This window comes from Magnolia sinica, chromosome 2 (assembly GCF_029962835.1).
Source record: "Magnolia sinica isolate HGM2019 chromosome 2, MsV1, whole genome shotgun sequence".
Lineage (NCBI taxonomy): Eukaryota > Viridiplantae > Streptophyta > Magnoliopsida > Magnoliales > Magnoliaceae > Magnolia > Magnolia sinica.
This window is the reverse complement of record NC_080574.1, coordinates 70,210,756-70,236,321: the sequence shown is the minus strand read 5'-3', so window position 1 is coordinate 70,236,321 and position 25,566 is coordinate 70,210,756. Positions and strand designations below refer to the sequence as shown.

Below are 25,566 nucleotides of genomic sequence, written 5' to 3'. Positions count from 1 at the left end.
CTCCAGACCTCCCAGTCCCTGTTGCGTGGAAACAGATCTCCCAAGCCCTATTGTGCGGAAACAGACTCCCAGTCCCTATTACGCGAAAACAAACTCAGTCCCTGTTGCGAGAAAACAGACCTTCGGTCCCAGAAAACTGTTGCGCACTAGCCCTGTTGTGAGATAGTTTTGTTGCGCGATGTTGGAGCATAAAAATTGATCACAGAAAGAAGATTGAAGGAAAGAAACTAAGGCAAAATGTAGAAGAAATGAGTTGCGCGGATCACAAGTTGCGCTGGGAGAGAGTTGCACGGAAGCATGAATTGCGCGGGATCACGCAACTCATCATAGTTGCACTGACCTGTGCTACTCCCCTTAGAGATGGTTGGATTGGAGGTGTGAAGTGGGGTCCACAGCTCGGAATTTAAGGACTCACACGTGCAGAAGCCTATAAATACCCCCCACCCCCTCATTTGCAGGATGGGATTTCCAAAAGACCAGTGCCTCTGGCAGGTACTGAAGAGAGGAGAGAGAGAGAGTAAAGAAGGCAGGGCCGTGCTACTCATCATGAGTTGCGCGGGCACCCTATGAGGCAACAAGATGTTGATTTTCAAAAGTTTCCCAAGTCATTTCAAGTATTTCAAGGGGTTCTAGCACTCCTTTATCATATTAATGAAGGGAGAAGCGTGCGAGGAAAAGATCCGCACAACTCATCTCCTATGGAGACATGAATAATATGAGCTGGAATGCTGCTAAAATTTATATTTGAATCTATTTCGGCATTTGTACTTTTAGTTATATAGCTCTATCCTAAAATTAAAGGATCAAAAGGATGTAACGAACTCAAAACGAATAAATTTGATGATTATTCTCTCTATTCTTTCTTTTAGTCATTATTAAGTAAGATAATTCCCCGAATCAATTGCTGTTCGTTTCTGGTCGAAACAAAATGGCGACTCTGCTGGGGAATTAATCTATCTTACTTAATATTAACTTGGAAAAAATCTAGAAAATTTCATCATTGTTTGGCGTCGTATAAGACACCGAAATGGCGACTCTCAGCAGGAACATCCTTCCTTTCATCTCTAGGGTAGAGTACATTTGCAAATAGATGCTAATTAATGTCGTTTATGTCCTCTGACAGAATTACAATACGGCATACGCATCCAAGTTGTAATCAATGACGACTATTACAAGTGAAACGGTCTTCTATTTCATGCCCACAGGATTTGTGGTAGAATATGCCTGTAACCAATCCATGGCCCATAGGAAGCAGCTTGCCTCAAACGGAGAAGACAAGTCTCAAGCTACCGTTGTAGTCGTAATGGTCTCTCCAATAGCACAAGAAAACGAAAACAACTGGATCATCGTGTCATGCCAAAGGTCGAAGGCCTGAAATATCGCATCTGCTAGAACAAGTCCATCGACACTAAAAACCAGAGGACCAATGACATGAAATGCGCAAGGAAATATCTTGAACTCGCTCCCCCGGCAATATACCCTGGAAAATCTTCGTCTTCGCCAATACCACAAGATTTCCCGGCTCTGCCCGCTGCAAGTACCCGATGGACGAAGAAACAGAAAGGTAAATCACACATGGAAAGTCCACCAGTCTATGTATCGCCTCAAGTTGTATCACAATCGGCCGAACTTTGTGGAAGCACTGAAGAAATGAATAAAAATCCATTTTCAATAAGACCCGTCACACTGGCATATTCCCGCTACACTCCAATGACCGCTTCGTCTGGGAACGAAGAAGCCGTCGTATGTATGGCCAGGACAAGTAAAGATCTGCCGCCTACTACTGAGGATCGTATGGTTGAAATGGCCCAAGCACAGAAAACACTGATGGAAGAGTGTAGGAACCTCCGAGAGGCCTTGGCTACTCTCGCGCATAATGTAGCCCAAATAACAACACCTCCAATGATGGCTACTATGAATGAACGAGAACAACAGCCCGAAGGTTCTCAACTACCAAGAGTGGGATCACACGGATCAACTCCCGTGGCGAGGGTAATAACCCAAGAGGAAGTGCGACAGGTGGTCGCAGAAGCTGTTAGAGTGGAAAGGGAGCGCGATAACGCAAGAAGGTTTCGCTACCGGACGCCATATCCGAGAGAGGTAGAAGACATACCTTTTCCAGTTAACTTCAAGCATCTCGAATTTCAAAACTTCAGCGGAGATGGGTCCCCAGACGAACATTTGATGCACTTCATCACATCCATGGTTAATTTCTCCACTATCCCCCAATATTGTCTGCGGCTGTTCGGGTCTTCCCTGACAGACAAGGCATTCCGATGGTATTCTAGCCTGGCGCCGGAATCAATACAAACTTGAGAACAGACGCAGGACGCATTTATGTCAAATTTCTTTTCGTTGGACCATGATGTCAGTATCGCAGAATTAGCATCTATAAGGCAAAGAGAATGAGCCCGTAAAAAAGTTTATCAGCAGATGGAAAACCTTAGGAGCATCATGCCGACAATTACCCGAAGAAAGAGAACAGGTAAAAATGTGCCTAAGCTCCGTGAAGACGGGGATCGCATTAGGACTCACCAGTGCTAACATAAGGACTTTTCAAGACCTGGCAATGAAAGCGCATGCATTAGAGCTGATGACTAAAAAAATGTCAGCATTTCAGATTAGAACAAAAAAAAAAAAGAGGGCCGAACAAGGCAATAGTAAATACCGTCGATCAAGAAAAAAAGAAAAACACTTTCGCGATAAATGGGAAACAAGAAGAAGGGAAGATTCGGATCGACGAAGGGATTATAAAAATGATAAACGGCCGCGATCATATGATTCTCTTAGAGAATATGCTTTTGACAAAGAAGATGTGTTGCCAATGATGGAACAACTATTAACTGCCGGAACCATCAAGTTACCCTCGCCGAAATATCCAGAAGAGGTTGGGATGACTAAAGAATAAAAAATATTACTGTCATTACCACTGTTGTCTAAGACATCATATAGAAGACTGCTTCACACTAAAAAACATACTGCAGAGGATGATAAAACAAGGAGAAATAGTACTGAAAAGGGATGATGAGCGACGTAGAAGGGCAACTATAAATACGACATCTACGAGTAAATCGTTAGGGTCTTCTATTAGAAAAATCAGTCTGAATGACCTAACTTTGGCCTATCACCAAGAAGAATCCATTAGTCGAAGGAGAATTTTGGGGGCACGTGCATTTGTAAAGGATGGCGGGCCTCGTATGATGAATCGATTGCTAATAGCAGATGAAACCGAGTTGCTATGGCCTAAGTGCCTGAATGGAAGGAGGCAGATGAGAGAAAGTGAACATCCTTAATACCATCATTTTCTCGACTTTATGAAGGCCTACAATCCCAATTGAGATGATCATTGAAATCAGGATACAGAGCTGCAATGTAAAGCATGATTCACTTTGGGGACGGATTTGCATCAATACGCTTGCCAACACCCGGTCTATCAACAGTACATCGATTCAGAAGATGACTGTAATTTTGGTTTCGAAGAATATTAGCATAATACTTCCAAACCAAAAGGGGGCAAGGCAGACGAATGATAAAGGAGCTTCAGAAGTCAAAACTCTGTATTTCTCTCCATGCATAAATAAAAGTGCCAAATTCTCAAACGCCAATTATTATCGGTCAAGTGCCAAATGCTAAACGCCAATGATTATTGCTAAACACCGACGTCAAAAGCCGTCATCGCCATCGCCATATTGCTTACACAAAGGCCATTTTATTATCTAAATTTATCAAAATTGATATTACCGCCAAGCTGATACACTATTTTAACCATACATTTTTATTCATTCTTATTCATCAGCAATGGCGATATATCAATTTCGATTTATTGCTTTCAACAAGCTTATAAAGCCAACCACGTATACGGAAGACGACGATGGCGATTTATCATTTACGGCCGATTTATCATTTATGGCAGTGGAATAAGCTTATAAAGCGAACCACGTATATAGAAGACGACAATGGCGATTTATCATTTACGGCTGATTTATCATTTATGGCAGTGGAATAAGCTTATAGAGCCAACCACGCATACGGAAGACGACAATGGCGATTCATCATTTATAGTGGCGAAGTCAAGCCTACATGGCCAATTGTGAATAAGACATGACCAATTGTGTATAAGACCTGCTGTTATCAGCGAAGCGATGAAATCATTCGGGCAGCAGTGAGAAGCCTGTGGCCCTAAAAAGCCCATAAAGAGAATCACGTGCACCCATGCGGGCAGTTGACGAAGCAATCACGTAAGACCCATGCCGTCTATACAGTTTCTGACATCGTCATGAAGGGTGGTGAGAAAATGTCCTCTCGTGAATGGGTCTAACCTTGCGGACGAAGAAAAAGTGAGTCTCTTAAGCAAGATGACTCCCCAAATCCCTGGCTTGATTTCAGTAGTAACTCATGAGGACAGGTCTTCGAAGCAAGATGACCCCTCACTAATGGACTGGCGGCCTTGGATTTGGTACTCGAAGGTAGCCTTGCGCATCCCATGAACTTTAGAGAGTTACTGTGGCCAACCCTGTGCGTAAAACCCACCGAGTTCACTACCCCGGTAGCTTCACTGGGCCCCTCTGATGGACCGCGGTTTATGAACTCCCCAACTGTGATAAGTCCAATGAACTCTAGAGAGTTACAGAGGCCATTCGCATAAGACCTGACTCCAACTGTGATCGCTCCACTACTCGTGAGCTTAAACTATGTGAAAACTAAACTAGAAATTTAACACAGTCTATAAAAGAAAACATGTAGACAACATCATGCTAACAATCAAAGAGGCCATGGTAGCATGTTTGCAAGAACTAATCATTTCTCATATATATTTGCAAAACTTCCGAATTATCAAAATTCATTCATGATATCAAAGAACAAGTGCGGAAGTCATAATAGATATAAAAGGAAATTCATATATCTTCTGACATACCTAATGCAAGCATGTATCATTGAAAATCCTCTTTTAATTGCAATTTTGCAGCTGCATTGTCCAACTCAACATTGACAATAAGCTTAACCTGATCAAGAACGTTAGTCAGTTCTTGCTCTAGAGAAACTATTGCGGCTTCTCCTTTTGAGATCTCTGATCATTCGAAATCAGCTATTCGCCTATTGACCTCAATATCGGCTTCAAGCTTGTTGGCCCTCAAATCGACTTCACGCTGTTGGGCCTCTAAATCCGAGATTTGTTGTTTATGGCTCAAAATCTTCTCACTTATGATCATCGAAGAATGCTTGGAAGCTCTCACCTGCTCTTCGAGTGACCTAAATTCTCTATCATACCCAGAGATTGTTGTCGCTGCCATAGAAACTTTCTAAGCTGCGATAACTCTTTTTGGTGATCGAGAATCTCAGGAGCAATAGTCATCTCTTGAGCAGCTCCTAGTTTGCGAAATGTCTCGTAGAAGTGAGAAAGAGATTCACGTAAGGGAGAGATGTTAATCTTTGCTATCCTTGCAGCATTTTCTAGGGAAGCTAATAGTATTTCCAAATCCGAACACTGCGTGGGATCTTTGAAAATGTATATAGCCGCTGATAGAGAACTCTTCAACAAAATTAGTGCAGGAGGAGGAATCTTCTCTAAGGATATTATATTCGAGACAGTAGCAATAGAGTTGGAGCTTGCAAAACCGCTGGAAATAGGGCAAACTACAAAGTATATAAGAAAGAAAGCAGGAGTCAGAAGATGAATTGCAAAATATTATTGTAAAATAGAGGAATGGAATAAAGTATACCTGCAGCCGTCGAAATCATTGGAGCAGGAATTGTTGTTTCTCCAGGTTGCATTTCTTCAGGAAGAGAGGATGGGCCAAGCATGTCCGAAGCCATGTCAGCAAAAGATGGTGCCCTGGTTTTGGTGCTAAATGCAACTGTAGTTGGAGTAGCAGCATCAATTGGCTCCGTCGGGAAAACTATTCCACGAACCACTGTACTGGTTTTAATTGGGAGCTTAAGAGGTGCCCTAGCCTTTCTGGCAGAGTGCTTACCAGAAGGAGCAGCCAAGACAGTTTGAATCATGCCTGTAGAAGTTGGGAGAGTCTCTGGAACTATTGCAGTATCAGCCAGAGGATCCGAGAGCATTGTGCGTAGAAGGGGAGAATAATTGCTACTGAACAATATAGTCAGATCAGCTCCTAGTGTATATTCATACTCCCCATAGTCGAGAGGCTCTTCTTCTTCTTCGTTGATTCTTGTAGATGCAGTAAGGGGAATTGCGTCTTCTTAAGGAACCACTTAATCAACTTCGATAGTCGTAACGATCTGTTCATCATCACCCACATCTACCTCTCCTTCCTCTACTTCTCCTCCTTCGTCTTCTTCTTCTTCATTTGTATTCGATTCACTCTCTTCCCCTGAGTCCCTAGAAGATGACTCATTTCCGTCTGAAGAAGAACCACCAGAAGAGGACCCTTCACCTTCTCTCTCTGATGATGATGAAGATGATGATGATTCCAGGACTGGTTCTTTAACAATCACATGTTTCCCCTTTTGCGGAGATTGTCTCTTCTCGGCAAGGATAGGATCTTCCGCAGCGGCAATCTCAAGAGATGCGGAGGACCTAGCCCGAGTTTGCGATCTAGTAACAGGGGACGATGAATCTCTGTGGGTAAATGATGGTCGAGGAACGGATGGAGATACTGTTCGGAGTTCGGAGGACCCAACAGCCGTCGGAGCCGTTTGCAGTTCAGAAGATCCAGTAGCCGCTGGAGTTGGAATGGGATCTATTGGTGCAGGAACATGAGAAGTGCCGGCAGCGTCTGTAGTAGCATCTTCCCTGCCATTATGCCTTCTTTGTGTCTTTAAGTATGTCAAGGAGAATCCATTGGCAATCAAACCCTCAAGGGTGTTGGCAGGCTTAATTTCACGAATCAGTTCTTCTATAGAAAATTTCACACAAGCTTCACCAGGAGGGGGGGCACAGTCTCGTTCGATAGTATGTCCTACTCCTTCCACAAGATTGCTTCAATGGAATCTCTATGAACTTTCATATTATTTCCTACACGGTGTTATCAGAATCGTACGATTCATATCATATAGTATATTGTACACCCAAATCACAAACCTTAAATAATCATACAATAACCGTAGACTCTATATGGGCCCAAAAAATTACTTAAAAATCAATTTTTTTTAATTCTTCATTTAATTTTTTATTCTTTCTTTTTACCCTTTTGTTTATAAAACATTAAAATGGCACTCCCTTATTAAAAATATCCTTATTTGTCTGTTAGGGAGAGAGGAGATTTTGGGATTTTGATATTTAAAAACCCAAAATGAAGAAATCAAGATATCTTTTTACTCACTGAATGGAATCGAATGCCATTTTTTTTAACATGATTCTATAGTATAGAAAGGTACAAAAGAACAAAATTTTGAAGGACACTCGCATGTTTTTGAAGAAAAACTTTTTGAGACATCAAAAGTACACAAAGAAAAAGACAACAATCCTTTACTATCATGATATGTATTATACCAAATATATTTTTCTCAATTGATAATAATATGATATGTATTACTTTTGTTGATATGTGTTGATGGGAAATGGATGATTGATGAGTTTTTAATCTTTTTTTATTTACTTATATTTTTTAAGTTTTTTTATATTTTTTTAATAAGAAAAATCTTTCGATTCATGATACAATTTGCAATTCAATAAGATTCTAACCCTATTACAATTTGCAATGCGACAACGATTTTGACAACATTGTACTTAATGGCCAAGATTCCAACAATATTTGAAAACAACAAAAAAGGTAACTCTCTACCTTAATCACAACCTTCTACTCTCACATGCTAGATGTCCTCCCAAGTGGGACTTATTCAAAAAATAAAAACCAGAACACTACATCCTTCAAATGAACCTTGTCCTCAAGGTTCAAAAGATGGGAAGCGCTCCTTGAGCCAGTAGTACACTTCCCGCATCGCATCTTCCTTCGGCAAGCTAGTCCATTGTACCAAAATTTTTGTTACTACCTTATTACCTTTCTCAACAACTGGCCTATCCAGAATAGCATAGGGTTCAGGTTGAAGAACTCCATCATCACTAATGTAGAATCAAATGCAGACCATGCACACTTCCAATCTTCTTTTAAAAGAGAGAAAAATGGAAAATTGGGCGTAATTTCAATCTTGGTGGAAGATCCAACTTATATGACCACTGGCCCAATTTGTTGAATCACTTGAAATGGCCCATAATATCGTGGTGCCAATTTGTGGTTGGAACCCATGAAAGTCTACCAATATGCCTACAGGTTGACAGAAACCATGTCGCCTACATTGAATGACCGTTCCAATCTATGTCGATCATGTTGCGCTTTCATTTGGTTGTGTCATAATGATATTTTCCTTTGGGTAATGAAGAATCTAATCACAGCTACGTAGTTCCCGGTCAACATAGTCCACGTTGGTGTCCCTAGCAGATAAGAGTTTAATCTTGGGGTAGGTCGACCATACACGATTTCAAATGGGAACAATCTAGCCATATTATTCAAAAAGGCCGTTATGTAATGGTAATGGTGGGAGCCATTACGCGACACAGGCCTGTAATAGGTACTCTGAAAAAAAAAATGGCCTATAAGAGACCGATACGAGGCCAATACATTTTCTTCCTTTGAAAAAAAAAAAAATCACCATTACAGGGCCAAAACAGACCATATCGTACCGGCCATAAGACTGGCCATTACAGACACCGTTACCTTTATCGAATACCTTGATTTTAGATAAATTTTGATACACAATATTACACCACTACTCAGTCCATGGAAGCCATTTTACCCATAGTCGTGGCCTTTCTCCTGTGACACAAAGCAAAAATTTATACAAAAAATGGTTAAGAGCCTCCATCTAACCATTGGTTTGCAAGTGATTAGTCATGCTCATTTGTAAGTATGTTCCCTTCATCGTGAAACATTCCCCCAAGCTTGAAAATAAAAATAAAAATAAAAATAAAAATTGGATCATGGTCGTTGACAATAGATTGAGGCATCCTGTGAAGTTTCAAAATTCGAAATGTCTCAAACGAACACTTGCGCCACCAAAGTTGTCACATATGGCTGAGAGAGGACACAAAAGTATGCATACTTTGAGTACCTATCAACAAACACCATTATCATACTCTTCCTAAGGGTGTACATCGAGTCGAACCGAGTCGAGCTGACCCTCAGCTCGACTCGGCTCGGTCCTCGAGCCTGATTGGCCAGCTCGGTTCGGTCAGTAGCTCAAGCTAGTTCGAGTCGAGTTCGCCTATGCAGCATTTTCACAAACACATGGACTGCACCTTCAAATTCTCACTGAATGTAAAACACCAGCAGCGGTTTTATAGGTATTTCATCAAACACCTTCTAAGAAACATCAAAATCATGAAAAAAAAAGGGGATTTGTTTGATGAAACATACCTTCCTTGCCACCAGCCGACACTTCGTTGAGTCATTTCATCAAACACTTGGTGAGCAACATCAGAGAATACCCATTGCTTTGTTTTCTATTTTGCATTTACTTCAATTACACAAATTCATTTCTGGAAATTCCTGCTGAAATATCAAAGAATACCCACTTCTTTTTCTGCTCTTTTATTTATACTACCTAACCGAGTCAATCTGAGTCGAGCCGGGTTCGAGCTATATATCGAACCGAGTCGAATCGAGCCCGGTTCGAGCTATATATCGAACCAAGTCGAGTCGAGCTGGTGCAGCTCGAACTCATTTTCGAGCTCAAAAAACCAGCTCAACTCGGATCGAACTCAGCTTCGAAGTGAGCCGATTCAAGCTTTTTCGAGCCAAGTCGAGCGAGTTGACCGAGCTAGCTTGGTTCGTGTACACCCCTAACGCTTCCATCCCGATAGAGGCAACCCACCAATACAGTCCAACGAGATGTCTTCCCAAATTCAATTCGATAGGGGCAACAGTTGTAATAGTCCCAGTGGAGAAATAGTTTCATATTTCTTTCATTGGCATTTGTCGCACTCAGCCATGAAATGTCATCCCTTCACATGCCCTACCAAAAAAAGGCTTGTGATAACCTCTTGTATGTCCATAAATACCTCGAATATCCTACAGATGGAAATGCATGAAACACACCTAGAAAAGCTTCCTTTAACAAGGAATCGGCTAGAAGAGCCACCTTCCCCTTAGAGTACAATTGAGAGGTGCACAACTCATATTTTGGCATGGTCATAAGACCATTTGTAATCATTGTACAATGTCAAGGGTTGTAAGGCCCGTATCTTAGACCGTACCGTTCCTTGACTCTCGCGATCCTCCCCGTCGAATTTCGGCGACCCGCAGCCTATAGACGGCATTTGTGCACAACCCTAAGTCGCATAACGTAGATCTGAGTCGACTCGACTCGAAACTTGTACCCTAGCGACCGCACTGTCACCACAGTTTCAACACCGCGTCTTGCACACCAATGCGATACCCGGGCTAGGAGTTGTGGGCCGCGTTTATCTCAAGGAAACGCTGCGCATTGCGAATTCCAAGAGATTCCAGAGAATCTCTATCCACCTTTCATATCAATCAATCAAGTACACATCCTATCACTAGTCATGCTTTCTTTCTCCCCAAGACAAGCAAACCCCCCCCCCCCCCAAAAAAAAAAAAAAAACCCATACCTTCCCATCACTCAATCCCATCTCCCTTACACAACAACCCATCCTCTCTTTCTCATTCTCTACCCATTCCCCAAGCAACCAAGGAGAGAGACCGTCCAAGCATTCCGAGGAAAGAACCAAGTATGTAGCCCACTTCCTACCCCAAATCTCTCAGCCCAACCCTTCAATCTTCATCATCCTCCATCAAAGAGGAAGCCTAGGAGCTAAGGAAGCCATAGACCAAGAAGAAGATCCAACGATGGGTGAACCTTAGGTTTGGATGTGGATTGTGTTCATGGGACAAGTAGGGCCCACCGATTAATGGTAGGGACCCCATTTTGGGCCCTAAGTGTGGTAACGGCCCACCATAATGCATATATGAATCCCATGATGGGGCCATTCTCCATGGACCCCATCATGATGTTTATTTTTATTGTACAAAGGTCATCTAGACCTTGCATTTGATTGGTGGGAAAGGGACGTCCACCATTGATTTTGATGATTTGAGGGCCCACATGTGGTGGGACCCATTTGATGTATGTTTTGTATCATGTATAGGGAGGGCTCATAGTGGCGGAGCCCCTCCGCACGTCTCTCTCTCTCTCTCTCTCTGATCGTGGACCGCCTTGATGTAGGCCTGATTGGACGATCCAGACTATCCAGCAGGTGGGACGGCCTTGCTGTCCACCCTGCTAGACTGTTTGACCGGTTAGGCCATTTGGATGATGGGAAAACACCAATATCAGCTTGATCTTTAGCCTTGTGGACCCCGCATGGACCCCACTGTGATGTATGGGTTTTATCCTCACTGTCCATCCCCTGTTTACCCAGGAAATGGGGCAGGCGGGCCACCTTCTGCTGGACAGTCTGCTGTCCAGCAATAGGCCCTGATGCAAAAGGCAAAACACAAATGTCGGCTGGATTTCCAGCTTTCCAACTCACGTGGCGGACCCCGCCTTGATGTATGCTTTGTGTCCCCACCGTCCCTGTGGTGGGACTACTTCAGATGCGGGCCAGATGGGCCAGGTGCACCGTCCAGCCTGCTGTCCAGCAGCAGGCCTGGACGCAGGCAGAAAACAAATATCAGCTTGATTCAAAATTTTGGTGGGCCACTCACGTGGACCCCACCGTGCTGCACGTGTGTATCCACACCATCCATTCAGGCTTCCAATCATCCCAGGCCATTAGCCTAGGAATGAGACAGATTCAAATCTCACGTGGAGCACAACGCTGGACAAATCTAGTGGCTGGGATCTGCCGGCCGCAGGCCTGTTGTGACTGTATGTGTTTCATCCATTTCAACCATCCACGTGCATGGACTCCACCATGGTGTATGTGATTTATCCAAGCCGTCCAAGAGTTGGACGTCCAGCAGGCCCAAATGGGTTGGACGCCCAGTCGTTGGGGCCCACCTTGTATGCATGTGTTTTCCAGACCGTCCAGTAGCCCCAAGTGGTCTTGCTGGGCTGACCCCCCACTATGATGTATGTTTTGTATATCCACGCTGTCCATTCATTTCGGGAGCGTGGGCTGCCCCATGAGGCCCACTCTGATGTATGTGTTACACACACTATCCACCCATTTTTCTTATGCCATGGGCTGCCTTGTAAGGCCCGCCTTGATGTATATGATACACACGCTATCCATCCATTTTTCTCAGCTAGTACTAGGGCCTTGGGCCCATTGCGAGTTAGATCCCAATCCCCAAATGGGCCGCATTGTAGGAACAATGGTGGTTAAAGGTCCACCGTTGTAGACCTCCCTAGGGCCCATTGTAAGCCCACTCCCCATCTTTCTTATTGGGCCAACCCAAATCATTGGGACCCCATTGGTGCTAGAGATACCTATCCTACCCTTATTGGGTTAACCCAATCCATTGGGCTCCCTTTGATGATTGTATTACACACCTTTCCTTATTGGGCTAACCCAAACCGTTGGGCCCCATTAATACTAGTGCCTTCCACCATACCTTGTCCAAACCTTGGAGCACACCTTGGGTACGTATTGGGCCCATAGGAGAGCCTAGTTTATTGTATGATAGAGAGGGTGAGGAAGCCCACTTGTTGTACATAGTTTCTCCCTCTTATCTCACCGTGTTATATACCCATTCGACGTGCCCCATGGGGCACGTCCCTGATGTAAGTATGACATCTAGGCCATCCATTGCTCTAGGAGAGTGCATTATCACCCCTTGCCATAGATGGAAGAATATGTGGTATCAGATTTGGTATAACCACTGTCGAATCTTACCTTGATATATGGACTAGATCCACCGTCCTTCCATAGCACCAGGCGTTCAGGCCGATTGTTGCCTCCTATGTTTGATAACATGCTAACATACTTAGTCTAGCAGGACACTGAAATCATGCTTAGTATTACATCATGATACATGCCCATACGCATCATTTGTATGCCTGTTATGAGGAATGATTGATCATAGCATATGCCAATGGGCAAAGATGTTTATGGGACTCCCTGGGATACATGAGCGCCCGAGTGCCAAATACCAGCAGGCCGCGTCTCCCACTATGTCGTGGTCGGTTGGAAGGGAGTGTGGCCTTATCCGCCTGAGGCGTAGGGGGCAAAGCTAGGCTGAGTTTGAGTAGCTCGGAAATGAGTCCACTACTTACGAGCCGAGTAGATATTGGCTGACTACTGGCCAGGCGGGTAGTGAGGTCTCTTACGCTCACTTGGTTGTGCACCTAGGGGAGTGGCAGCCCATGTGGAGCGCATTAGACCCCGATGATATTCCAGAGATGAGCTGTATTGATATGTGGATTCAGACGAGGATTGGTATGCTTGAGTTGCATCTCACAAATGACATTTGGCCATGAAGGCCTTGCATTGCATAGCCTTGGTATAGCTGATAGCATCCCGGACTTACCAGCATGTTTTCCCATTACTTTGATATTGCATACTCAGTATATACCTTACACGCACACTTACACCACTCTCTAAGCTTTCTATAAGCTTATGCACGATCGTTGCGTGCAGGTGACGCTAGGAAGCCGCAGCAGCACCGAGTCAGGAGCGTGCCGCTGAGTTTCTGGAGCCTCGATATCAATATTGTATTTCCCTTATGCATTGTACTCAAAGTTTTTGATATAGTAGATATGTGGTGATGTTGTTGTTTGTGTCTGGGTTATGCTTATGCTTATGCTTCTTATGAAACAAATTTCGTTGAAAATCCTCCTTGTAGGATCCCAGGATCGAAACCTGGTATATGGGTGCCAAGAGCCGAGAATGGGGTACTACGAAGGCTATCGGCAATTCGGCAATCGGGAATTTTGTGAGCCCGGTCTCCGAGTTTGGGGCGTGACAGGTTGCTCCTAGCACTTCATCTTTGGTAATTGAGAATACCAGGAAGTACGAGCGCCAGTTGATGACTACGTCGATGATCGTCAACATTGCTTTCTCATAGGTAGAGCATGTTAGACTCTTTCCAGACAATGCCTGACTAGAAAAGAGCAATAGGCCTTCCTACATGGGGATTGCACCAATTCCTCCAAAGCATCATCCTCAATGACACAATCTTCGAAAAAAAAAACCAGCAAAACCATTACAAGCTTGATTGTCATCACCACCTTTATAGCTCTGAAAGAACTATCTGCTTCTTCAGTCCAACGGAAGTTATCCTTCCGAAATAGCATATTGAGAGGAATGCTAACCTTTTTGTAATCCTTAACAAACTTGTTATAATCACTGGTCAATCCCAAAAACCTACGCAATGCTCAAACTATGGTCAGTTACAACCAACTAATCATAGTTTCCACTCTGCGAGGGTCCATGGCAACACCATGGCATAAAACTATATGCCCGAGATATTCGGCCTCTTGCTGCCTAAAAATGCACTTACATCTCTTAACATACAATCGATTGGTGATGCAAATGATCCTTACAAGTGGGGCTATATACAAAAATATCGTCAAAGAATATCAGAACCAATCACCGTAATCTTGGTCTAAAGATATTGTTTATGAGACTCTAAAATGTAGATAGCATGTTTTTGCAGCCAAACGGCATAATGAAAAACTCGTAATGCGCTTCGTGTGCACAAAAGTTGTCTTGGGACTGTCCTCTTCGTTATCTCCTATCTAATGATACCTAGATTGAAGGTTAAGCTTCAAGAAATAGCAGGCTCCATGTAACTCGTCAAGCAACTCATTGACAACGAGTACTAGAAATATATCCTAGAGTTGTTATATGATTGCAAAGAATACCGGAAATGTAGATAGCATGTTTGTTAAGCCAAATGGCATAACAAGAAACTCCTAATGCCCCTCATGTGCACAAAAGTTGTCTTGGGATTGTCCTCTTTGCTTATTCATTTTTTATCATACCCAGATCAAAGGTCGAGCTTTGAAAAATAACAAGCGCCACGTAACTCGTCAAGCAACATGTCTGTTACAAGTATCAGAAATTTATCCTTTATTTTTATATGATTGCAAGCTCAATAGTTTAGACAAAACCTCTACGAGCCATCTTTCTTTCCAACTAATACAAACAATGAAAAATAGAGACTCACAATCGGCTAAATAATCCTTGTCTTGAGCATTTCATTGAGAATTCTCTCAATTTCATTCTTTTGTATATGTGGGTGAGCATAAGGCTAGACATTCGCAGGTGGTGCCCCAGGCTGTAAGCTTATCTTATGGTCCTGTGAACGTTTTGGTGCAACACAAAAACAGGATATAAATCAAGGGTTCAAATGCTTACCTTGTAGATTTGATGTAATCATCTATATTACACCCTACGGATGATGCCTTAGAATTTTTTCCATTGAATGCAGGCTAGCAGGCCAGGCCTCTACAAAGGGCCACCCAGCCAAGTGATAGAAATGCCCGTCCATGTCAAATTCCATGTTTAGCTTCTTAAGTCCCACAAAATATGACCCAATTATCAGAGCCATTGAATTCTGAGCGGCACATCTGACCTTTTCAATGCGAAAAGATACATATCGACCTTGAAGCGATACCCTTGGATTTCCATTTCCACACACTTGCATTTTCTTGTGAGCACTAGTTTTTTTTTTTTTTTTTTTTTTTTTTTTTTTAAGGTGCCCATTAATGTAGTTACATCCCCCATCTTTTAGCACTGAAAATGTCAGCCATTCAAATTGGAGACTCATGACAGCAAGAATCTCTTTCATAGCGAGCAGGAATTCATAATGTTGCTGGACTTCCCCTGCCAACCTTACTACATCAATCCCCATTGTCTTCAACTGCTTGGGGCATGCAAAAGATTGTATGCTCTGATAAAATGTTAGATGTTTACTAAGGAATGAGCAAGATGTATGTCTTCTGATCCACTTGGAGGATGGATCAGCTTCCTAGTGAAAAGAAGAGTGTTTTAATGGAAATTCTCAAATAAATTTTTCATATTATTGGATACGTACTTAACAGCCAAGACTCCCATGATATTTGGGGAACAAGAAAACAGGTAACTATTCTACCCTAATCACACCCTATCCTCTCACACGTGCTATACATCCTTTGCAGTACGACTTATTCAAATCAACAAAAACCATAACAAGGAAGAACGGAATCTACGCAAAAACCCATATATCTAAATATGCCCATTTCCATTTGAAAATAACCAAATCAAAATACAGAAACAATTAGATACAAAAAGGATGATGATGATGATGATAATAATAGAAGGGATGAAAACTATACCTTTCGAAAGAAAGGCTCCAGCTCCGAATCCCTCCGAGCTCGCACTTTGCCCAAAGTGTATGCCGGCAGCGACCAGCCCGACAAACCGTCTTGGGAAAGATCGGATCTTTTCGAGCAGCGAATACAGAATCGACGAAAGTTGGAAGAAAGGGAAGGTGGTTCTTCCTGTTTGGAGAGAAACAACCCGACGGGAGGAGGGAAGCCGAGCTTCCGGGAGTCGAATCGAGGGAGAAGGACATGGTGAGGAGGTTTTGGAAGGGTTTTGGAAGGGAGAATAGGAGAAGAAGGAGATCGAAAGATAAGCCTCTCCATATGGACTTTTTTGTCTTTTGGTTTCAGGCCAAAGGAGAAAGGGTTTTTACAGAAGAGAATGAGAAGTTGGAGAGGGGGGCAGGATAAGGAAGTTGGCACCCGCGGTTTAAAGTAACAGGAATCGGTTAAACCAGTTTTCAAATGGATGGAAGAAAGAGATGGCTACTCGAGCGTGCATGGCCCATCGGATCCACCGCTGTTTTCCGGATCCGATTTGTTCATCTGGCGGCACCCGCACCGTGTGCACGGTGAATCAAGAATCAATTTATTAAGAGGTTATAAAATGGTCGAAAATGATGGACGGTTATAAGAGAATTATCAGTGATCTGTACTTGATGTGGACGTATGGCTCACATGACGGCTGACTGGCGTTGATTCTTGGGTAATTGAACATGGTAGGTGATATCCACCCTATTGAACGGACGTGATGTCGTTTAAGTTAGACACGTCATGTCAGAATGTGTGTTGAGAGTAGGATCAAGCGATGATTAGATACTCGAGAAGATGTAGCAGTCAAAAATCAAAGCCGGCGAACCAAAGCGGGACAAAGGCTTTTTCGTGTTCAGGATTTGTACACTATATTCCGGTTTTCAATTTCTACTTGGACGCGGCTTGGGTGGATCCCTGACCCTGGGCACACTGTAATGTATTTTTATTATATCCACGCCGTCCATCTTTTTACCCAGCTCATTTTTAGGCATGAGTGCAAAAGTACAGCAGATCTAAATTTCAGGTGGACCACACTACAGTAAGGAGTAGTGATTAACCATTAAACACTTCTCTTAGGTCACAAAATTTTTGAATCAAGCCTATATTTGTGTGATCTCTTCGAAACATTTTGATAGCTTCAAGAAGTTTTTAATGGTGGCTGTTTAATCCCCACTATTTACTGCTGGGCAGTCTTCTTTTTTTTTTGTATTACACAATCTGGCAAAATGGTTGGACACGTGGATATAACATCACAGTGGGCTGCACAGTGAGAGACCCGAAGATGTATCCTTTTTACAAGGGGCTGCAACTTGGGTTTTCCAGACGGTTTGGGTTGACAAAGTCGGGGGCTTTCCAATCCAATTTGAGATCGGGCTGGGTTCATTACACATAAGAGCATTTGCATGGTTTTCCAATCCAATATGAGATCAGGTTGGGTTCATTACAGATAGATTGGGGTTCATAACAAGGGTTAATTGAGTTTGTATCTTACCAGGGTACTAAACTAGTTACAGAATTCGATCAAGTTAAATCACCCATTGGGTACCTGAGTAAATGGATTTAGGATTCAAGCTAGGTTTGTAACAAATAATAAGAGCACTTGCATGGTCAGTTGCATGTGCCACTTGGACATATACATGTATACCGTCTAACACAGCTCTTTAAAATTGGGTCCAAAAGATGAGAACCAAACCCACACCATTTGTTAACAGGAAAAAAAAAAAAAAAAACCCAATCCAATCAGGTCACGGGTCTGGTACCCATTGACAGCCCTATCTAGCGTCTTCTCACCATCCACCTTACACATGGCCTTGTGGGAGGTTATAAATTGAGCATCCCTTAGTGGTTTGCTCGCATCATAAGAATAGCTTCTTTCATGAATTTCTAACCGGGTGGAATTTTGCCCTTAATAGTTAGACATACATTTTCAGGTCGTGATCAGACAGCCTGTGTTGTCCAATTTGCACAGCTGTGGCACATGCACTGCCACAATGTGCGGAAGATAGAATCCCAATTACTAGAAGGGCTGGATAGACTAAGATGCCACCGAAGGCATAGCAAGAAAAGACTGGATGGCTTGGGATATAATCCTCGATAGAGTGATTTGTTGGAACAGGATTAATGTAGCCAACCGAACAAATGAGATAAGGCTTAGATGGTAATAATGATGATGATTGAAAATGTATCATTCAAAGCTCAATCCAAATCATTTAGACCGAGCGGCTGCACCCCTAAATAAAACATCAACTTTTCCAATGGTTAGGATAAACCAATACATAGCAATTTATTGTCTAGTAGCCCATCCAAGTGGACCCACCGGGAAGAGAACAGTTCAGATCGTGAAGGGTATAAACACTACTCAGTCCTTGATTGGTGCGTACCCACTCTCAAATATTTTATCAACTTTTCCTGAGTTAGGTAGGATCCCAACGTTGTTACACTAGCTACCACTAATTTTGGTCTTCAACTAATAAATATGATAGTGAAAGTTTTGGGACCACTCAATAATAATAATAATTGTTATGGAGAAAATGTGTTGATCCATAAGAGGAGGTCGGACCAGTAATCAGCAGGACCCAATGGGCTAATGGCGAGGAAAGAGCCAACCATCCGACAAATGGCTAAGGTCGGCACGACTACGGTCGACACATTATAGGTCAACACGACCTTCAATGGACTTTCCCAAGGAATAGCTTCGCAGAGCTATCAAGTTCCGTGAAGAAGTTAAGGACTACTGAAGTTAGTGATCGTAAGGACATCACAAGTATGCTGTTGAGGGTCAAATATTGCATATCAGACCCATTTACAGCATAGTTTTACACGCATGATACCGTTTAATGGCCTGATTTAATTGTGTTTGTGATGCAGAGTGTATTTACGAACATGGACTGAAAAAGGGTGGTAAATGCAAGGATTTGACGCTCCAGGAGCACCAAGGCAAGGAACGGACTTTAGAAGACCAAGAGCGACGGAATTATACACCAGGGGTCCGCGGAAATCGAGGAACTGAAGCTCAAGTGGCCTGAAAAGTGTCCAGAATGCAAGATCATAGGGTTCCCACCATCTGATCAGTTCGAAACTTTATACATATCCTCACGACCATAAATTAACCGCACACATCAAATTTGAACCATTGAATCCCCTTAGAAGTGGCCCAATGGGTAGATCAGCCCCTTAATTCCTTAAGTGGGGCCCACTTGATCTCTGGATACGCTTTAATTTTGGAATCATCGACTTAAATGAGGCTACAAAACAGATGGACGGCGCAGATCTTTCAGATACATTACTATGGATCCCACATGTACATTGAATGTACGTAAGGTGCAAGTGCACCCACTGCGCACTGGATGAGACTCCTCGGGTCAAGCCGGTTGACCCGACCTTCTTCATAAAGGAAACAGCGTCCGCACGCTGTTTCGTCGGCTCGGAGTAGTGGGGCCCATTCTTTGCCCCATTGCATGATCAGAGCTGTCCATTCACTCCATAGATGGGGTAAAACCCTGTCTTAGTTTTCCTTTTCAGCCCATACACGTGTACGCACGTGGATCGTCAAAAATGCAAGATTAATGGCTAGTTGATTCTATACAGTGGATAGCACTACAACTCCACAAAAACTAGTCATTTCTAACCGAAATTTCGAGCAGAATTCAGTGGACGGAATGAATTTCTCAAAATAAAATCGAAGTGGGCCCCACCAGCGACCCATCCTTGCGCAGGCCCTGTTTTTCTGCGTCCGAAAAAAATGGAAATTGCGGGCAGTTGCGGGCCACCGTCCGTGATCGGATCGACGATCCATACCATTCAACCTCTTGAAAGGGTGGTCCTAACCCTAACCATGATGTCAGTTTCAAAAGAACTCGACAGTCAGTCGAACAAACAGAGTTCAAAAGCAGGGCGTTTTCACTTTTTGTGGCGCACGCCGTTTCTCTGCTACGGAAGACTCCTCACCGCCTGTTGCTGCGAAGGCTCTCCTCCACTCCTAGCAAACTATAAAAACGAGGGCCGTGGGAGAGAAAAGGGCATGAAAAAGAGCTCGGTTTTGGAGAGGGAGAGAACGGCTGGAAGAAACAAAGGGGGCGGCTGCTGTGCATGGTTGGGAAGAGAAGCAGGGAGCAAGGGTGTTTGGTTGGTTGGCTGCACGTCAGAAGGGAGCAAGGGTGTTTGGTTTGTGCTCGCTGAAAGCATCGGTTGGGTTTGGCAAGGTTAAGGAGTGATTTTTTCTCTTCTTCCTTCATGTTCTTTTCTTCCCCTTTTTATTTTTTATTTTGTTGTTTATTTAGCCTACCCATGTTGGGCTAAACCCCTTAGCTAGGGCTAAGGGGTGAAGCTTGTGGTGCGAGGGGAGGTTTTACTTTGTGCCATTGAATTGATTTTAATTTATGAACGACCTTGATTATAGTTTGATTAAGGGGAATGTTTTTAGTTTTTAATGGTCTGTTGTGACTGAAATTACAATGGGTCTGCGATGACTTTGAGCATGTTCCTACTCTTTTTATGTGTATGACGTCAGGAAGCCCTGTTGTTCACCATTGTCTCCTGGGCATGGTCGATGACAGTACCATTTTTTCTTGATTTTCATAGCATGTTGATGTGGTTGGTAATTAGTTTAATTCTGTTGTTAGCTTTGTCTCCTGGGCATGGTTTGGTGATGGAATCCATTCTAATTCATACACCTTTCATCTCTTGAAACCTATATCAATGGCAGTTCAGTAAATTTTCATAATTTGTGATAGTGGCATAAGATCTCCCTGATTTCTACAAGTGGATCCTCTGAATCCCTAGTTTCCTTCCCCTAAATTCCTTCAAGTTTTAGATAATTATTCCACAATTATTTCTTAAATTCTATTTTGTTTAGATCGCATCTCAGTCTAGTTCTAGTTCTACTTGGTTTCAGATAACGTACAGGTATTAGTCCCTGTGGATTCGACCTCGGTCTTACCGAGTTTATTACTACATCACAACCCTGCACTTGGGGTGTGAACAAGTTTGTGGCGCCGTTGCCGGGGACTGACGGTTACGTTTTTCTGAAATTAATTAATTTTAGAATTAGTTTGAGATTAGGATTTTACTAACTGTAGCTTTAGATTTTTAATTGATTTTTTAGAACTAACTTGTTTCCATATTTTGAAGGATCCTGACATAAGTCCATAAATTGGTAATTCCTCCATAATCTCTTTACTTTTTCTACCTTTTAGAATTAGGGTTTGAATTTTATAGAATTTTTTTTAATTCTAGTATCCTCCCATCTGTAGGAAATAGTTTATTCTTAAAACTAGGTTATTTCTTAATTAATTTTCTACTTTTATTTTTAGTAACTTTCTAATTTTAGAATCTAATTTGTTTCCTAATTTATTTTTAGAATTTGTGTTTAGAAACTAACCTTCCTATTTTGTAGGCCTTTAAGATAGAAATCTCTAATTCGGTAAGCTCCTTCCCTACTGTCTATTTTTCAATTCTCTTTTAGTTTAGATCTTTCCTAACTTACTTTAGAAATTTCCACTTTCTTTTAAGAATTCCTTCTTTTAGAAATTAATTTACTGTTATTTTTCTTCTCTTTTTAAGAATCTAACTTATTTTTGTTTTATTTTGCAGGTTTTTAACTTAGGACTCCAATTTGGTAATTTCTTTCCAACTCTCTCTTTTTTTTAGATTTTCTTTTCCTTTCTTAGGAGTAGGTTTTTAATCGAGGGCTACGAGTGTTTTCATGCCCAAGTGGGCCCGTGACGACACTCGACGTCTCTTGACTGAAGGAGGATTGGTTGAGGGGTTGACTATCCATCGCAGGACTAGACACCGCTCGAAATCCCCTGAGTTAACTGAAGTTATGGCTGAACACCAACCTCCTCTACTTCCACCCAGGGTGGAGGATACCCAAGATGAGAATGAGGTGCAACAGGCACCCCCGCCTCGTACTTTACGAGATTTTCTACAACCGGCGGGAGTGAGTACGCCCTCATGCATGATTTTTCCTGAAAACACAGGACAAATGGACATCAAGCCAGGAGTTATCCAACTCCTTCCCAAATTCCATGGACTTGAATCTGAAAGTCCATATTTACATTTGAAAGAGTTCGATGAAATAATAGCTACATTATGTTTTCCTAATGTATCCTTAAATATCAGTCAAGTTGAAACTCTTTCATTTTTCCTTAAAGGAGAAAGCTAAGATGTGGTTACATTCACTGCGTCCTAGATCCATTGGCACATGGAGCGACATGCAGAGGGAATTCATAAAAAAATTCTTCCCACATCATAAAACGATTACCCTCAGAAAAGCAATCATGAACTTTGCCCAAAAGGAAGATAAAACATTCTTCCAATGTTGGGAAAGGTTCAAAGATTTGGTCAGTTCATGCCCACAACACGGATTTGAAACGTGGCGCATTACAAATTTTTTCTATGATGGAGTGACATCTTCCATGCGCCAAATGGTCGAGACAATGTGTAATGGAGAGTTCATTAATAAAGATATCGACGAGGTATGGGACTACCTCGATAGTTTTGAAAAACACAATCTTGGGACTATTACCCAAAGTCGAACACCACGTCTAGGCCGACTCAATTAAAGGAGAAAGGTGGATTATATCTCTTGAAAGAAGAGGATGATCTCAAGTGTAAAGTGACTACGCTCATAAGGAAAGTTGAGGCCATGGAAGGAAAGAAGGATAAGGTCAATGAAATTGTTTGCGGCATCTGTGATTGCAACATTCACACAATTGAAAACTGTCCTACAATACCCGCCTTTCGAGGAGTGTTGAATGAACAAGCCAATGCCGTAAATAACTATCAAAGACCTTTTACTGGACCTAACTCCAACACATACAATCCTGGCTGGAAAAATCATCCAAACTTTAGTTGGAGGAATGGACAAACGGCGACTCCTCTAGGTTTCTTCAATCAAAATCCAAATCAAGTGAAACCTCAAGAGGAACCGGTTCAAAATCCCATACAAGAGCTGGCTCAGGCAATGCGGGGAATCACAGATTTTATGCAAAAGATAGATTCTCGTATGACGGTTATAGAAAAGGGGATGCTTCCTGCACAACCTTTCCCCAATCCTAAACCGCAATACGAGAATAATGATCCCAGCTCTTCAAATCAGATGGGACATGCTAAATCCATCACCACTCTTAGGAGTGGGAAGATCATTGATAAAACTCTTCCGGTTAGGCCCGAAAAGCCTCAAGAACCAAAAGAGGACAACAATGATGGATCCAAAGTGATGCCCCACAAAAAGTGGAACCGGAACTTCTAGAGAAGCCAGTTGCTCCATTCCCCCAACGGTTGGTTTCACCAAAACCTCTCTCTAACTCTCAGGATATCTTAGAGGTGTTGAAACAGGTGAAAGTCAATATTCCTCTGCTTGATGTCGTTAAACAGATACCTTCATATGCCAAATTCCTAAAAGACTTATGCACGACCAAGCGACGGAAAATTATTCAAAAGAAAATCTTCTTGACTGAGAAAGTGAGTGCCATCCTAAAGCAAGACGTGCCGCAGAAATTCAAGGATCCCGGTAGCCCAACCATATCATGTGTAATCGGGAACCATCGAATTGATCACGCACTTCTTGACTTAGGAGCGAGCGTCAATTTGATTCCCTACTCGGTATACAAACAGTTAGGTTTGGGTGAATTAAAACCCACCCTAACCACACTACAACTTGATGATCGCTCTGTTCGTGTACCAAGAGGGATAATTGAGGATGTGTTGGTCCAAGTTGATAGATTTTACTACCCTGTAGACTTTATCATCCTGGACACTGAACCCATCAATAACATGAGCACTCAGATTCCTGTCATTCTTGGTCGCCCATTCCTTGCCACATCAAATGCAATTATCAATTGCAGGAATGGTATCATGACTATGTCTTTTGGAAATTTGACATTGGAGTCAAACATTTTTTCAATAACGGCGGCAACTTCAGAGGATGATGACGATTTCCACGACATTAACATGATTGACTCTTTCGTGGAAGATACAACACCTCGACCTTATCCTCCGACCATCTAGAGACGTGCCTGGCCCACTCCCATGATTTTGATGATGACATGATTAGGGAGACATGCACTTGATACTGCACCGGTACTTGAAGTTAACCGATGGAGGCCACAATTTGAAGAATTGCCACAAACCGATGTAGTGCCTCTACCGTCTAACCTCAAACCGCCGAAGCTTGACCTAAAACCTTTGCCCTCTGATTTGAAATATGCATATTTGGGTCAAGATGAGACATACCCGGTGGTGATCTCTGCCCACCTGGAGAAAGAACAGGAGAGTATGCTTATATCTACTCTCATTGAGCATAAAGGAGCCCTAGGATGGACAATAGCGGACCTCAAAGGAATCGATCCCTCGATTTGTACTCATCACATATACCTTGAGGATACTGCAAAAACCGCTCGGCAACCACAACGTAGACTAAATCCCAACATGAAGGAAGTGGTTAAGGCCGAAGTTCTTAAACTATTGGATGTGGGTATTATATACCCTATATCTGATAGTCAATGGGTGAGTCCAACTCAAGTGGTCCCTAAGAAGTCTGGAATCACCATCGTAGCCAATGCTAATAATGAACTCGTGCCAACTAGAGTCACTACTGGTTGGAGAATGTGCATTGACTACAGGAAGTTGAATACCGTCACGAGGAAAGACCACTTTCCTTTACCATTCATTGATCAGATCCTGGAAAGGTTAGCTGGTCATTCTTATTACAGTTTCCTTGACGGGTATTCGGGCTACAACCAGATAGAGATAGCCCCTGAAGACCAGGAAAAGACCACATTTACATGTCCCTACGGCACCTTTGCCTATCGAAGGATGCCATTCGGACTATGTAATGCCCCTGCCACCTTTCAGCGATGTATGCTTAGTATCTTTTCTGATATGGTGGGGCAATATCTAGAGGTCTTCATGGACGACTTCTCTGTTTATGGTCCATCTTTCAGCAAGTGCTTGGAAAGTCTTAAATGTGTGTTGAAAAGATGTGAAGAAAAGAACTTGGTACTTAATTGGGAGAAGTGTCATTTCATGGTTCAGAAGGGAATTGTCCTTGGGCATATCATCTCGTCCAAGGGAATCGAGGTAGATAAGGCAAAAATCGATCTTATCTCTAACCTACCTCCACCCAAGAACATCAGAGACGTGCGATCCTTCTTAGGACACGCAGGATTTTACAGGAGATTCATAAAGGACTTTAGTCTTCTCTCTCGCCCTTTATGTAATCTTCTTCAAAAGGATGTTCCGTACGAGTGGTCTGAGGCCATGAAGCTTTCACCAAGCTTAAGGGCACGTTAA

General features: G+C 42.7%; 1 protein-coding gene and 1 non-coding gene across 2 annotated transcripts in view; both read right to left on the bottom strand.

Moving 5' to 3' along the window:
• Nucleotides 1–16,797, bottom strand: part of LOC131237189 (chloroplast protein FOR GROWTH AND FERTILITY 2) — a 41,669-nt gene extending 24,872 nt beyond the window's left edge. The window contains exon 1 of the mRNA XM_058234860.1: nucleotides 16,249–16,797. Coding sequence (XP_058090843.1) covers nucleotides 16,249–16,560 — 312 coding nt within the window. The 5' untranslated portion in view covers nucleotides 16,561–16,797. The remainder of the gene's footprint in view (nucleotides 1–16,248) is intronic.
• A 5,735-nt stretch (nucleotides 16,798–22,532) lies between these two features.
• LOC131238195 (small nucleolar RNA R71) lies at nucleotides 22,533–22,639 on the bottom strand. Its single transcript, XR_009167605.1, has one exon. It is a non-coding gene; the product is annotated as a small nucleolar RNA R71 (small nucleolar RNA).
• Between the last annotated feature and the right edge of the window lie 2,927 nt (nucleotides 22,640–25,566).